This window comes from Crocuta crocuta, unplaced genomic scaffold (assembly GCF_008692635.1).
Source record: "Crocuta crocuta isolate KB4526 unplaced genomic scaffold, BGI_CrCroc_1.0 scaffold221, whole genome shotgun sequence".
In the NCBI taxonomy this organism is placed as follows: domain Eukaryota; kingdom Metazoa; phylum Chordata; class Mammalia; order Carnivora; family Hyaenidae; genus Crocuta; species Crocuta crocuta.
This window is the reverse complement of record NW_027528610.1, coordinates 1318433-1330648: the sequence shown is the minus strand read 5'-3', so window position 1 is coordinate 1330648 and position 12216 is coordinate 1318433. Positions and strand designations below refer to the sequence as shown.

The following is a 12216-nucleotide window of genomic DNA, read 5'->3' as shown; positions in this document are numbered from 1 at the left end:
TTGAAAGACTGTACCTTTTGTCAATACGAAATTTTCCTCTATTCCATTAATTTTTTGTTGCTTACATTCTACTTCATCATAGATCAGAATGTCTTAGGACAGCAAACAAGTAAGGAAGAGCTAGAAAAAGGATGGAAGAAGGTCAAAAGGATACAGGGAGCCAATCAGGAGAGCTCTGAAGGCCCAAAGCTGCAATCTGAACAGGAAAACAAATAAGAAACCCAAAATATTCATTGGTCAATATTAGTATTAATATTAATACCAATATTGTACTAATAGTATACTATTAGCATTCATTCATTGGTCAATATTAGTATTAATATTAATACCAAGATTGTATTAATAGTATAATATTAGCATTAAGATGGTAATTCATTGGTCAATATTAGTATTAACATTAATACCAATATTGTACTAACAGTATAATATTAGCATTAAGATGGTAATTCAATCGATAAATAAATGGGAAAGAAGGACCAGCAATCCCTTACAGGAGAATTCCAAATAATAAATGTATTAGGAACGAGGGAAATAGAAAATCACCATTGGGGACACCTGGTTGGTTGAGTTAAGCATCCTACTCTTGACTTTGGCTCACAGATGGTGAGATCGAGCCCCGCATCAGGCTCTGTGCTGACAGTGTGAAACCTGCTTCAGATTCTCTCTCTCTCTCCCTTTCTTTCTGGCCCCTCCCCTACTTGTACACACACCCGCTCTCCCTCTCTCTCACAATAAATGAGATAACATTTATAAAAAAAAAAGAAGAAGAAGAAGAAGAAAATCACCATTAGGCTAACACCACAGTAATAACTGCTGCTGGCAAATCTCGTCAATGGATGCTAAAATCAATGGGTAAAGGTTTTGAGAAGCAGCAGCACGTGTTTTCATAGTCTGAGTATCTCCCTGAGATATTTATCAATTTTAAAGACAAAAATCATAACCCCACAGATAGTACCTTATCCATGTGATCAAGGTTAATATCCCCAAAAACAGTACAGAGAAGCATCACATACTCCTTGAAAGGATGCCCTAAAAAAGGTACATCACTCTTGAGGGCTTTTATTTTTTTTTTTTTTTTTTGGCCAAAAATGCATAACCTCAGCCTACTATTGAGAATATACCGGACAAACCCAAGCCAAAAGGAATTCTATAACATAACTGACCAGTACTCTTGGGAAAATGTCAAGATCATGACACGTAAGGAAAGAAGGAGAAAATATTACAGATGGGAAGTCACAGGGGTAGACGTGGTAATTAATGCAATGCACGATCCTGGATGAGAAGAGAATCCTATTATCAAATGCATTTTTCTTTTCAACATTTTGTGTAGTTATTGAAAGTGCCTCATGCACACATCCAGGAGATTGACTGATGTATTCTATGTTTATTTTCTTTACTTTTTTAAAAAAATTTTAATGTTTTATTTATTTCTGAGAGAGAGAGAGAGACAGCGTGAGCAGGGGAGGGTCAGAGAGGGAGGGAGTCAAAGACTGAAACAGGGTCCAGGCTCCGAGCTGGGAGTCAGCACAGAGCCCGACGCGGGGCTCGAACCCACGAACCGCGAGATCATGACCTGAGCGAAAGTCGGACGCTCGACCGACTAAGCCACCCAGGCGCCCCTGAGGGGTAAAAATTTTAAGCTTTTACATTTTTGGAACATCTTTATTTTGCTTTCGAATCGCATCAGTGTGGCTGCCTGTGGAAATCTCATTCCAAAAGTACTTTGCCCCCACGAGTGGGGGGGAACGGGTCAAACAGGTGATTGGGATTAAGAGGTACAAACGTCCAGTTGTAAAATAAGTCACAGAGATGAGAAGTAGAGCATAAGGAATGCAGTCAATTGTATTGTCATAATTTTGTATAGTGACCATACTTACTGTGGTAAGTTGTCAACCTGACGGATGTTAAAATGCACTTAGTGCCTTTCTCTATTCTCTGTTGCGTTCACTCATTCTGCTCAACACTCACGTGGCATTTTCAACCTGAAATCCTTTCTCAAAGCTGGAATACAGGATGACTTCCTTCCCAAAACCCGTTTTTTTTTTCTCTTTTTGAAATTTCCAGTATTCGGCAGACGTTGGTGCTCCTGAGTCTGTCTGTTATATCCCAGTCTAGCTTTTATGCTCGTTCCTTACTTTTTTTTTTTAATTCTTCATTGAACGGTATTGAAAGTACCTACATGTCTGAGAAAGTACTACTTCAACGCCAAGTTTCCCTTGCTTTTAACCCAGTTATTTATGGAATTTATGGCATCCTCAGGGTTGTGTAAAGATCCGGTAGCCAGGGACGTGGAGGGAAAAAAAAAAAAAAAAATCACTCAGTGTTGCTACAAATAGACAGTGGTGTAACGTCCCTGAATTCTTTGGTTCAGCTCCGGCTGTTTTCTCAAAATAAGTCCCTGGACTTGGAGTTGAGTTTCACACAGACAATTTGTTTGAAGCCCTGAGCACGTGCTCCTGAGTTTGTTCCTGTGCAGAAAGATGACCCCCCCTGTGTGCTTGGACCCTACAGTGTGCAAAAGCGGAGTGGTGGCCCCCACCCCCAACCTCTCGGTCACTTTGGGTCACCTGTCCCCGTCCGTCTGCTACTGGGCCACAGGGCGCTGTCCCTCTGCCCTCCCAAGGGCTGCAAACTGTGTCACGGGTCCCCTAAAGGCTAACTGGTTCTGCAACACTGAAGCTTCCCAGGGTTACCGGATGTTTCTAAATAGTTTAGAGTTCGCCTTCGGTGGACTGGGAGCCGGCCAGAAAGTCAGCGCGGACAGCTTTCGCCGACCCTGGGGAGACGGGAATCATGTGGGCATCATGTGGGGATCATGGGGACGCTTTGTGATTTAAGAGGAGTGACTTCTCTAAGAAAATATGACTGTCCCCCATCACCAGGGCGGCTGGCGGCACAGGGGCCACCAAGAAACAGCCCACGTTTCCCATGTTGGTCCCAACCGAGACACATCGGGACACGGGTCTACCATCTGGGTCCGCCTTCCCGGCTCTGTGTCTGCCAGAGTCTCTGGTCTGACTCTGAAGGTCAGGGGTCTGGACACAGGGGAATATGACTGCGGCTCATCTTAGGGAAGAGGAAATGCACTTTACGCACTGATGAACTTGAAACGCTCTTGAGGGAACGGGTTATAGCCAGTGTGCCTCTGGTATAATGACATCACTTGGTGTCAAAGGCGAAGGTCTGCCCCCCAAAACACCAACCTTGCTGGTATGTCCGTTTGTCCATCTGTGTGTCCTGCTTGGAAGACTTCCTTGAACATCATACGGATCTTGTTAATGTGCCTCTTAGTTTACCCACTTGCTCTTTGACGATACGTGCTATTTCTGAACTACAGTGGTCCGGGTCTCAGCCTTTGCTTTAAAAAAATTTTTAGGGGCGCCTGGCTGTCTCAGTCAGTTAAGCATCCGACTTAGGCTCAGGTCGTGACCTCATGGTTTGTGGGTTCGAGTCCCACGTCGGGCTCTGTGTTGACAGCTCGGAGCCTAGAGCTGCTTCAGATTCTGTGTCTCCCTCTCTCTCTGACCCTCCCTTGCTCACGCTGTCTCTATCTCTCTCTCTCAAAAATAAATAAAACATTAAAAATTTTTTTAAAAAATTAACATTACTTTATTTATTAGAGAGAGAGACAGAGCACAAGGTGGAAGGGCAGAGAGAGACAGAGACACAGAATCCTAAGTAGCCTCCAGGCCGTCAGCACAGAACCCGACACGGGGCTTGAACTCACAGACCAGGAGATCATGACCTGAGCCGAAGTCAGATGCTTAACCGACTGAGCCCCCCAGGCGCCCCAAGCCTTTGCTTGAATTCAGAATGGTTTTCCCAGCGTTCGGATGAACGGGAGGTCCGTCATGTCAGTGTCTGGAGACATGTGTCTGTGTCACATCTGCAGGGAGGGCTGTATCTCGAATGGAGACCAGAGATGCTGGCCAACAGCCTACAGAGCACAGGATTCCCCACGAGAGAGAGACATCCAGCCCCAAATGTCACGAGCGCCCAGGCTGCCACACCCTGACCTACTGACTTCTAAGATCCGCCTACCCTTTCAAATTTTTACCTTCCCTCATCTGGATTTCATCTCGGTACACGTTTAACTTTATATTAAAAGGACCGTTACCATTGCTTTTCTCCGAGATACCGTCGCGATGGATGAGTTACAATGAGGCCATGAACTATCTTCCTCAGATGGTCATTCATTTCTCTAGGACCCACGTCAAGTGGTCTTACTGTCGTCGTGTTTCTGACTGTGTTTTCCATGTAGATGGAAACACACTCAAACCTGTAAATCCAGTTGGAGTCTCAAGGTGAGGATGGTTTGTTAAATAAGTGAATACATTCACTTTTTCCCCTAGGGTCTGAGACAGTTCCCATCACATGGAAATTAATTCCTTGTGGCCAGCGTAACAGAATGGCCTTTATCAACTGCTCATTCTCCGGACCTTCTAACTGGGGAGTCTCTATTCTCCATGCCTTCTAGTATTTTTTAAGGTTCCATCTTTTTAAGTTTATTTATTTATTCTGAGAAAGAGAGAGCACCAACCGGGGAGGGGCAAAGAACGAGAGAGAGAGAGAGAGAGAGAGAGAGAGACAGAGAGAGAGAGAGAGAATCCCAAGCAGGCTCCACACTGTTAGCCCAGAGCCTTACACGGGGCTCGAACTCACAAACCGTGAGATCATGACCTGAGCAGAAATCAAGAGGCAGACACTTACCCAACTGAGTCACCCAGGCACCCATTAATTTACTTTTAAATAATCCGACACTTGGATTTGTTCCCCGTTCCCAGTTATTAGTTTTTATGAATCTCTTCCGTCTGCTTGCCTTACGTATTTGTTTGTATTTAGCCTTTTTTTTTTTCTCGAGCTGCATAATTTCCTCACTGATTTTAATTTTTCACTCTGGCACGACTCCAGCTTTCCCCTTTGCTCTAAATGGGTAGCAGTCATATTGCAAATATATTTTTTAAGTACTACAGAATTCAAATTTTGATTTCTTTACTCATCAACTGTTTAGGAGATGATTTCTGACTTAAAATGTCTGAGGGTAATGCTGTTTTTTAAATGTGTTTTGCTCTTAGTGCCTACATTTATTACATTATAGTCAAAGGACATATCATTCAATTCCTGTGCCAAATAACACATTAAATGCCTCCTTGTACCGTGACTATAAAATCAATCTTTCTAAGTGGTCCATGGCAGATGAGGAAAAGGACGGTTGTTTATAGAATGCGTAACATTTAAGAAACACCTTATGGTTTATTCATTAGATCAACGGACTTACGTGTCAGCTTTCTTTGTGAGTTAAAAACCAGCAAAACTCTATAAAAAGACCCTCCCTCTGCGGCTCTTTGCGTTTGCCTGTGTATCAAACAGGTTTTATCCTTTCATGCTTTGTATGGTGATGGTTGGTGCACAGTCTTGAGCGGTATTATTGGAAATGTGAATTCTCCACTTTAATAGTTTAATTTTTTAGACAGTTGAATTATTAAGGTAGTTGAATCTCTTGCCTGGATTCTGACACTGAGAGAAACCTAGGATTGCTTTTGCTTTTCCTTCCTTGTACGTGTGACCCAATTTTTTTGGATTTATCTGATATATTGATTCAATTTTATTAAATCAATATATCAGATAGAGGAGGCAGGTGGGGGAACGGAGGAAACAGATGATGGGGAGGACTGGGCACTGCCAGCCCACAACCCATCGGGCACCGTGAGGTCACCTAAGTGAGGCTGTGCACGAGCCTCACGCCCACGGGCGCCCCTGCGCGGGCCCTCGGGACCCCATGCGCTCCAGGTCTGGGAGCCGGGAAGTCCTCTCGGTGGGACAGCCCGGCTCTTGGATGCTTATCCATCAGCCATCGCTCGCACGGCCCACCTGCTTGTGCCTTACCTGGGGCCTGCCTGCCGCCCCCTCAGGCCTCTGTCTTCCAGAACAATCTCGGGAAACCCAGCGCTCTCGTCTGACCTAGATGCGCCCTCGCCGCAACGACACACAGACACCCAGACCTTCCTGTGCAACATGACGACATGTACGGACTCGCTGCCCTGAGAATCCCTACGACTCCCGGGCGGCCCTCTCTGCCTCCCTTCTGGGGACCTGCCTCTGCTTCCGTGCATCATGTGTACGTGCGTCATGCGTACCCGAGTCATGTGTACGTTCATCACGTGTGCGTGCATGTTGTGTGTACCATGTGTACACGTGTCATGAGTGTGTGTCATGCGTACGTGAGTCATGTGTACATGTGTCATGCGCGTGAGCTAGGTGTGCGTGCATTATGTGTGCGTGTGTCATGCGTATGTGCATCATGTGTGCGTGCGTCATGTGTACATGTGTCATGGGTACGTGACTAATGTGTACGTCCGTTGTGTGTACATGTGTCGTGTGTACAGGCATCACGTGTACGTGAAGCATGTGTTTGTGCGTCATGTGTACGTGCATCATGAGTTCATGTTCCATGTCTATGTGTGTCATGTGTACATGAATCATGTGTTTGTGCATCATGGGTATGTGCACCACTTGTACGTGCGTCATGTCTACGTACATCATGTGCATGTGCGCCTTGCGTATGAGCGTCATGTGTACACGCGTCATGTGTATGTGTGTTACGGGTACCTGTGTCATGTCCACATGTGCCGTGCGTACGTGCGTACGTACCTCATGCATACATGCGCCATGTGTATGTGCGCCGTGCATACGTGCGTCACGCCAGCGTGCGCCATGTGTAGGCGCATCGTGGTTCGCGGGCACGAGCATCACACGCCGCCCGTGACGCCCGCGCTCGAGCCCCGCACCCGCCCGCGCACAGCAGCCGCCGCGCCGGCCGTCGTCCCGTCCTACCTGAGCCGGCTGGACACCTGGGGGGTGATGAGCACCGCCAGCTTCCTGGTGGCCCGCTGCGTCCTCAGCGACTGTCCCAGCACCAGCGCGCCCTGGCAGTACGTGTCATTGGTGGCCAGCGTCACAAACGCCTGGTCCGACACTGTGGACGGAGACAGCGGAGTCAGGGCCCCGGCCTGCGTCACGAGGGGCCGGGCTTCCAGGCCACCCTGGCTTTGTATGTGGAGCGTCACAAACCGTTCGGGTTTCACAGACGGTTCCCGGGAGCCCATGAGCTCCGTCCTTTCTTTTTTTGGTCTCTTTTCCTTTTTTCTTTCAATCACCTCTACGTCCCACATGGACTCCGAGCTCACAGCCCCGAGATCGAATGTCACATGGTCCCCAGACAGGCTCCCCCACGTCCTTTTCATTATAAAACACGCATGGAGGCGCCTGGGGGGCTTAGTTGGTTACGCGTCCGATTGGCTCAGGTCATGATCTCGCGGTTCGTGGGTTCGAGCCCCGCGTCGGGCTCTGTGCTGACAGCTCAGAGCCTGGAGCTGCTTCGGATTCTGTGTCTCCCTCTCTCTCTCTGACCCTCCCCTGCTCACACTGCCTCTCTCTCTCTCTCTCTGAAAAATAAGTAAATATGTAAAAAAACTGAATCACACAAAGTGTAAGGAGACGGCGCCTGTGAGGCAGAGCCCAGCAGAATACAGTGACAACATCCTGAAGCTCCAACTACCTGGGCCCGAAGCACCAGCACATCGAAACCTCCAAGCCACCGCCGAGGATCCGATGCCCGTGCCGCTCAAAGCAAGGAAACGATGCCCCGTTTCCCGGTGCGACCACAGGGGAGGAAGAGAGAGGCGCAGCAGTGCCCCCCGGGCCCATTTCCATACCACCCCGAACGCACCCAATCTCGTCTGATCTCGGAAGCTAAGCAGGGTGGGGCCTGGTTAGTACGTGGAAGGGAGGCCCGTTCCCAACCGGAGTGTGTTCTGCCGTCAGTGTGTCCTGGGACTCCCAGACGGCTTAGTGCCTGGACCCGCCGAGCGCGTTGCCCGGAGACCCAGCGCTGCAGAGGAATCCTGGGCAGGCTCAGGGCCGGCTGCAGAAATTAAAATTCGCGGCTCGCAGCGCGGGGCCAGAGCACACAGACCTCGGTTTTCAAAGGCCAGGGAGCCGAGCCCATCCCTCCCCTCCCCTCCCCTCCCCTCCCCAGGGCCTGAAGGACTCACATTCATGCTAAATATAGTGTGACAAACGCAAGTTTCTGAGTGAGGCCTGTTTCTTGGGGCGCCTCCCTGGCCTTTACGTCCCATGGGGTAAGTCCCACAAGGCGCCGGCTACAACAGGCTCCCCGCTGCACGTGGGCGCGGCTGCTGCGCCCTTGCATTAAATAGAAGAGTATGGTGTTCCGGGGCCTCCTCGGTGGCTCTCTGCCTCACCCCCGACTCGAGACCTCATCTTCCTAGCTGCAAAATACCCGTCCATGTACCTATCCATCCATCTGTCCGTCCGTCCGTCCGTCCGTCCGTCCGTCCANTCCTCGGTGGCTCTCTGCCTCACCCCCGACTCGAGACCTCATCTTCCTAGCTGCAAAATACCCGTCCATGTACCTATCCATCCATCTGTCTGTCCGTCCGTCCGTCCGTCCGTCCGTCCGTCCGACCATGCATCCATCCATGCATCCATCATATCTATCTATCTATCTATCCACCTATCCATCTATCTACCTATCATCTAGGTATCCATCCATCCATTTATTTACCCATCTATTATCTATGAATCCATCCATCATATGTATGTATGTATCTATCAAACATGTATCTATCGATCTATCCATCCATCCTATGTATATATCTATCATCTATCCATCTATCCATCCATCATATCTATCTCTCATCTATCCACATGTTCTTCCACCCATCCATTTATCTGTTTGTCCGTCTTTCTATCATCTATCAGTCCATCCAGTCATCCATCTATCCATCCATCCATATCAATCCCTATAACTACCTATCTGTCCATCCATCCATGTATCCATTCTATCATCTATCTATCTATCTTCTATCTATCCGTCCATCATATCTATCTGTCATCTATCCACACATTCTTCCACCCATCCATTATCTGTTTGTCCTTCTATCATCTATCCATCCATCCATCTACTCATCCATGTATCCATCCATCCATCCATCTATCCATCCATCCATATCCATCCCTGTAACTACCTATCTGTCCATGTATCCATTCTATCTACCGGTCTGTCTATCTATCTATCTATCTACCAATCACGTATCTATATCTACCAACATACCAATCACCTACTGTCTATCTATATATCGTCTGTCATTTATTTACCATGTATTATGCACCACCTGTCATCTGTCAACCATGTATGACTATCACCTATCTATCCACCCGTCCATCCATCCATCATCCATTTATCTCTTTTTCTACCAATCTAGTTTTTTAAAAAAACAACTGCCTTGAAATACTGTTCGGTCTGTAGGGACACAGACAGCACTCACAGAAATACGGAGAATAATACTCTCACGGAAAAACCCCAGGAGGGTAGTTTTGTCACGAGGCGTCTGAAGGGGAAAGATGTCCGAGACGTGGGAACAAAGACTGAGGTCCTCCAGAGACCTCACGGTGACGAGAGCCCTGGCCCAGAACAGACGGCCCTGTGACGGGATGGCCATCCCGACCAGGGGAAAGTGCGGCTCAGTCGGCCCAGGGTAAGGTGCTGGGTGCGACAGAACAGAAAAGGCCACAGTGACCAGACACTGGTAACGGCACACACCGGTTCTGCCGCGTTTTGTAGGGACATAAATGTCACTGCTGTCACCCACGGCTGTCAGGAGCCGAATCACATCCCTCCAGCAAATTCACACAAAGCCCCACCCCCAGGGCCTCAGAATAGGGACATACCTGGACACTGCACCTTTAAGGGGAGGACTGCGGTCACACGAGGTCACTAGGGGGGGCCTGATCCCCCAGGACTGAGGTCCTCACAACAGGAGGTCAGGACACAGACACGCACAGAGGGACCCGCGCGTGAGCAGCACGGCGGCAAGACAGGTCTACACTCCAAGCAGAGAGGCCTCAGGGGGAACCCGGCTCGGCCCTGCCGGGGCTCAGCCTCCCGGCCTCGCCCCTCCTGGATCTCAGACCCCCAGCATCACCCCTGCCTGGACCTCAGCCTCCCGGCCTCGCCCCTCCTGGATCTCAGACCCCCAGCATCACCCCTGCCTGGACCTCAGCCTCCCGGCCTCAACCCTGCCTGGGGCTCAGCTTACCGGCCTCACCCTTCCTGTACCTCAGACCATCCAGCCTCACCCCTGCCTGGACCTCAGACTCCCGGCCTCACCCCTGCCTGAATCTCAGCCTCCAGGCCTCACCCCTACCTGGACCTCAGACCTCCAGCCTCAGTCCCGCCTGGACCTCAGACTCCCGGCCTCACCCCTCCTGGACCTCAGACCATCCAGCATCACCCCTGCCTGGATCTCAGACCCCCAGCATCAGCCCTGTCTGGATCTCAGAGTCCCGGCCTCATCCCTACCTGGACCTCAGACTCCCAGCCTCGGCCCTGCCTGGACCTCAGACCCCCAGCCTCACCCCTGCCTGGACCTCAGACCCCCAGCCTTGGCCCTGCCTGGACCTCAGACCCCCAGCCTCGGCCCTGCCTGGATCTTAGCCTCCCGGTCTCGGCCCTGCCTGGACCTCAGCCTCCCGGCCTCACCCCTCCTGGACATCAGACCATCCAGCATCACCCCTGCCTGGATCTCAGCCTCCCGGCCTCGGCCCTCCTGGACCTCAGACCCCCAGCATCACCCCTGCCTGGACCTCAGACTCCCGGCCTCAGCCCTGCCTGGGGCTCAGCTTACCGGCCTCACCCTTCCTGTACCTCAGACCATCCAGAATCACCCCTGCCTGGATCTCAGACCTCCAGCCTCACCCCTGCCTGGACCTCAGACTCCTGGCCTCACCCCTGCCTGAATCTCAGCCTCCAGGCCTCACCCTGACCTGGATCTCAGCCTCCCGGCCTCACCCCTACCTGGACCTCAGACCTCCAGCCTCAGTCCTGCCTGGACCTCAGACTCCCGGCCTCACCCCTGCCTGGACCTCAGACCCCCAGCCTCAGCCCTGCCTGGATCTCAGACTCCCGGCCTCGGCCCTGCCTGGACCTCAGACTCCTGGCCTCAGTCCTGCCTGGATCCAGGCCCCCAGCCTCAGCCCCGCCTGGGTCTCCGCCTCCCAGGCCCCAGGACCAGAAGATACATGTGTGTTATCTGAACCACTTTGTCTAGAGTATCTGTCTGAGGAGTCCTAGCAAACTCATAAATCAGGGCATTAAACTCAGGAAGCGGATCCAATAATGGCACACCCAACCCCGGGGGGAAGCAGCTGAGAAGTCACCTGGTGACCCTTTAAGGTTTAATTTCACGTTCAGCTGCCCTTTCCGGGCGCAGACGCCATGCTTTCCTCCTGAGCTCCATCCCCCTCGTAACTGGCTATACATTTCAGACTTGAACAACTTAAACGGGGTCGGCCAACCGAGCTTGGTTGGACATCACCCCAAAAACCACCAAATCCCGTGCAAGCGGAAGGTAACACCGCGACGCGACAAATACCCAGCTGCGTTATTCACACTCACTCATCGTTTCGAGGGTCAGGACCCCGGCTGCCTCGCACCTGAGGCAGCTCTCACCCAACTTGCTGGGGCTGTTCTGACTCTCGGTGGCTGAGGAACGGGGGCCTCCGTCTCCGGCAAGTCTTCAAACCAGACCCCGGAGCGATTAGATCTCCAAGTGCCGCAGGTGTCAGACGTGCTGGGTTTGGACACACTGGCGTTCCCTGGGGACCCTGAATGACGCACCGAGGGCAGGGAATTAATCTGTCCAGGTTGTCGATCCTTACGGACGATGCAGACGCGGCTGGGAATACGGAGCGGGTTTGCTTGGGATGGACGGGTTCACGATCCTACGACCAGCATGACAGCACACCCACCCCCCAACTCCGGGGACGAGAGCCCCTCTTCTCCGGGGACCCCAAGGAAGACAGGCACTTCTGACGGCACCCCAGCCCTGCGCACCACGTTGCAAAATCACTCACGGCTAAGACCTCCGTCAGAGAACGCAACAGAGACGGCTGGATTTCAACCCCCCGAGGATGAGAAGCCACGGACGGGTGTTCTCATCCCACACAGCCTCGCTTTTAAGAAGCTACCACCGGCCAAGTCCGCATGGCTTCAGCCAACGCGGGTTTAAGAAGAAAAACAAAAAATGAGGTATTCTTACAAAACCAAGTTCAGCCCGGGGAACGTGACAGCTGAGTTTCCCAATGGGTCTGGGAGACGTGTCTATTTTTATCCCTGTCTCCTCCTTGGTGACC

General features: G+C 50.9%; 1 protein-coding gene across 3 annotated transcripts in view; it reads right to left on the bottom strand.

Annotated features, from left to right (window-relative positions):
* Nucleotides 1–12216, bottom strand: part of GYG2 (glycogenin 2) — a 34682-nt gene that overhangs the window by 21325 nt on the left and 1141 nt on the right. For all 3 annotated transcript variants that reach the window (XM_077754717.1, XM_077754718.1, XM_077754719.1), the window contains exon 2: nucleotides 6835–6976. In XM_077754717.1, the coding sequence (XP_077610843.1) occupies nucleotides 6835–6976 (142 nt within the window). The remainder of the gene's footprint in view (nucleotides 1–6834; nucleotides 6977–12216) is intronic.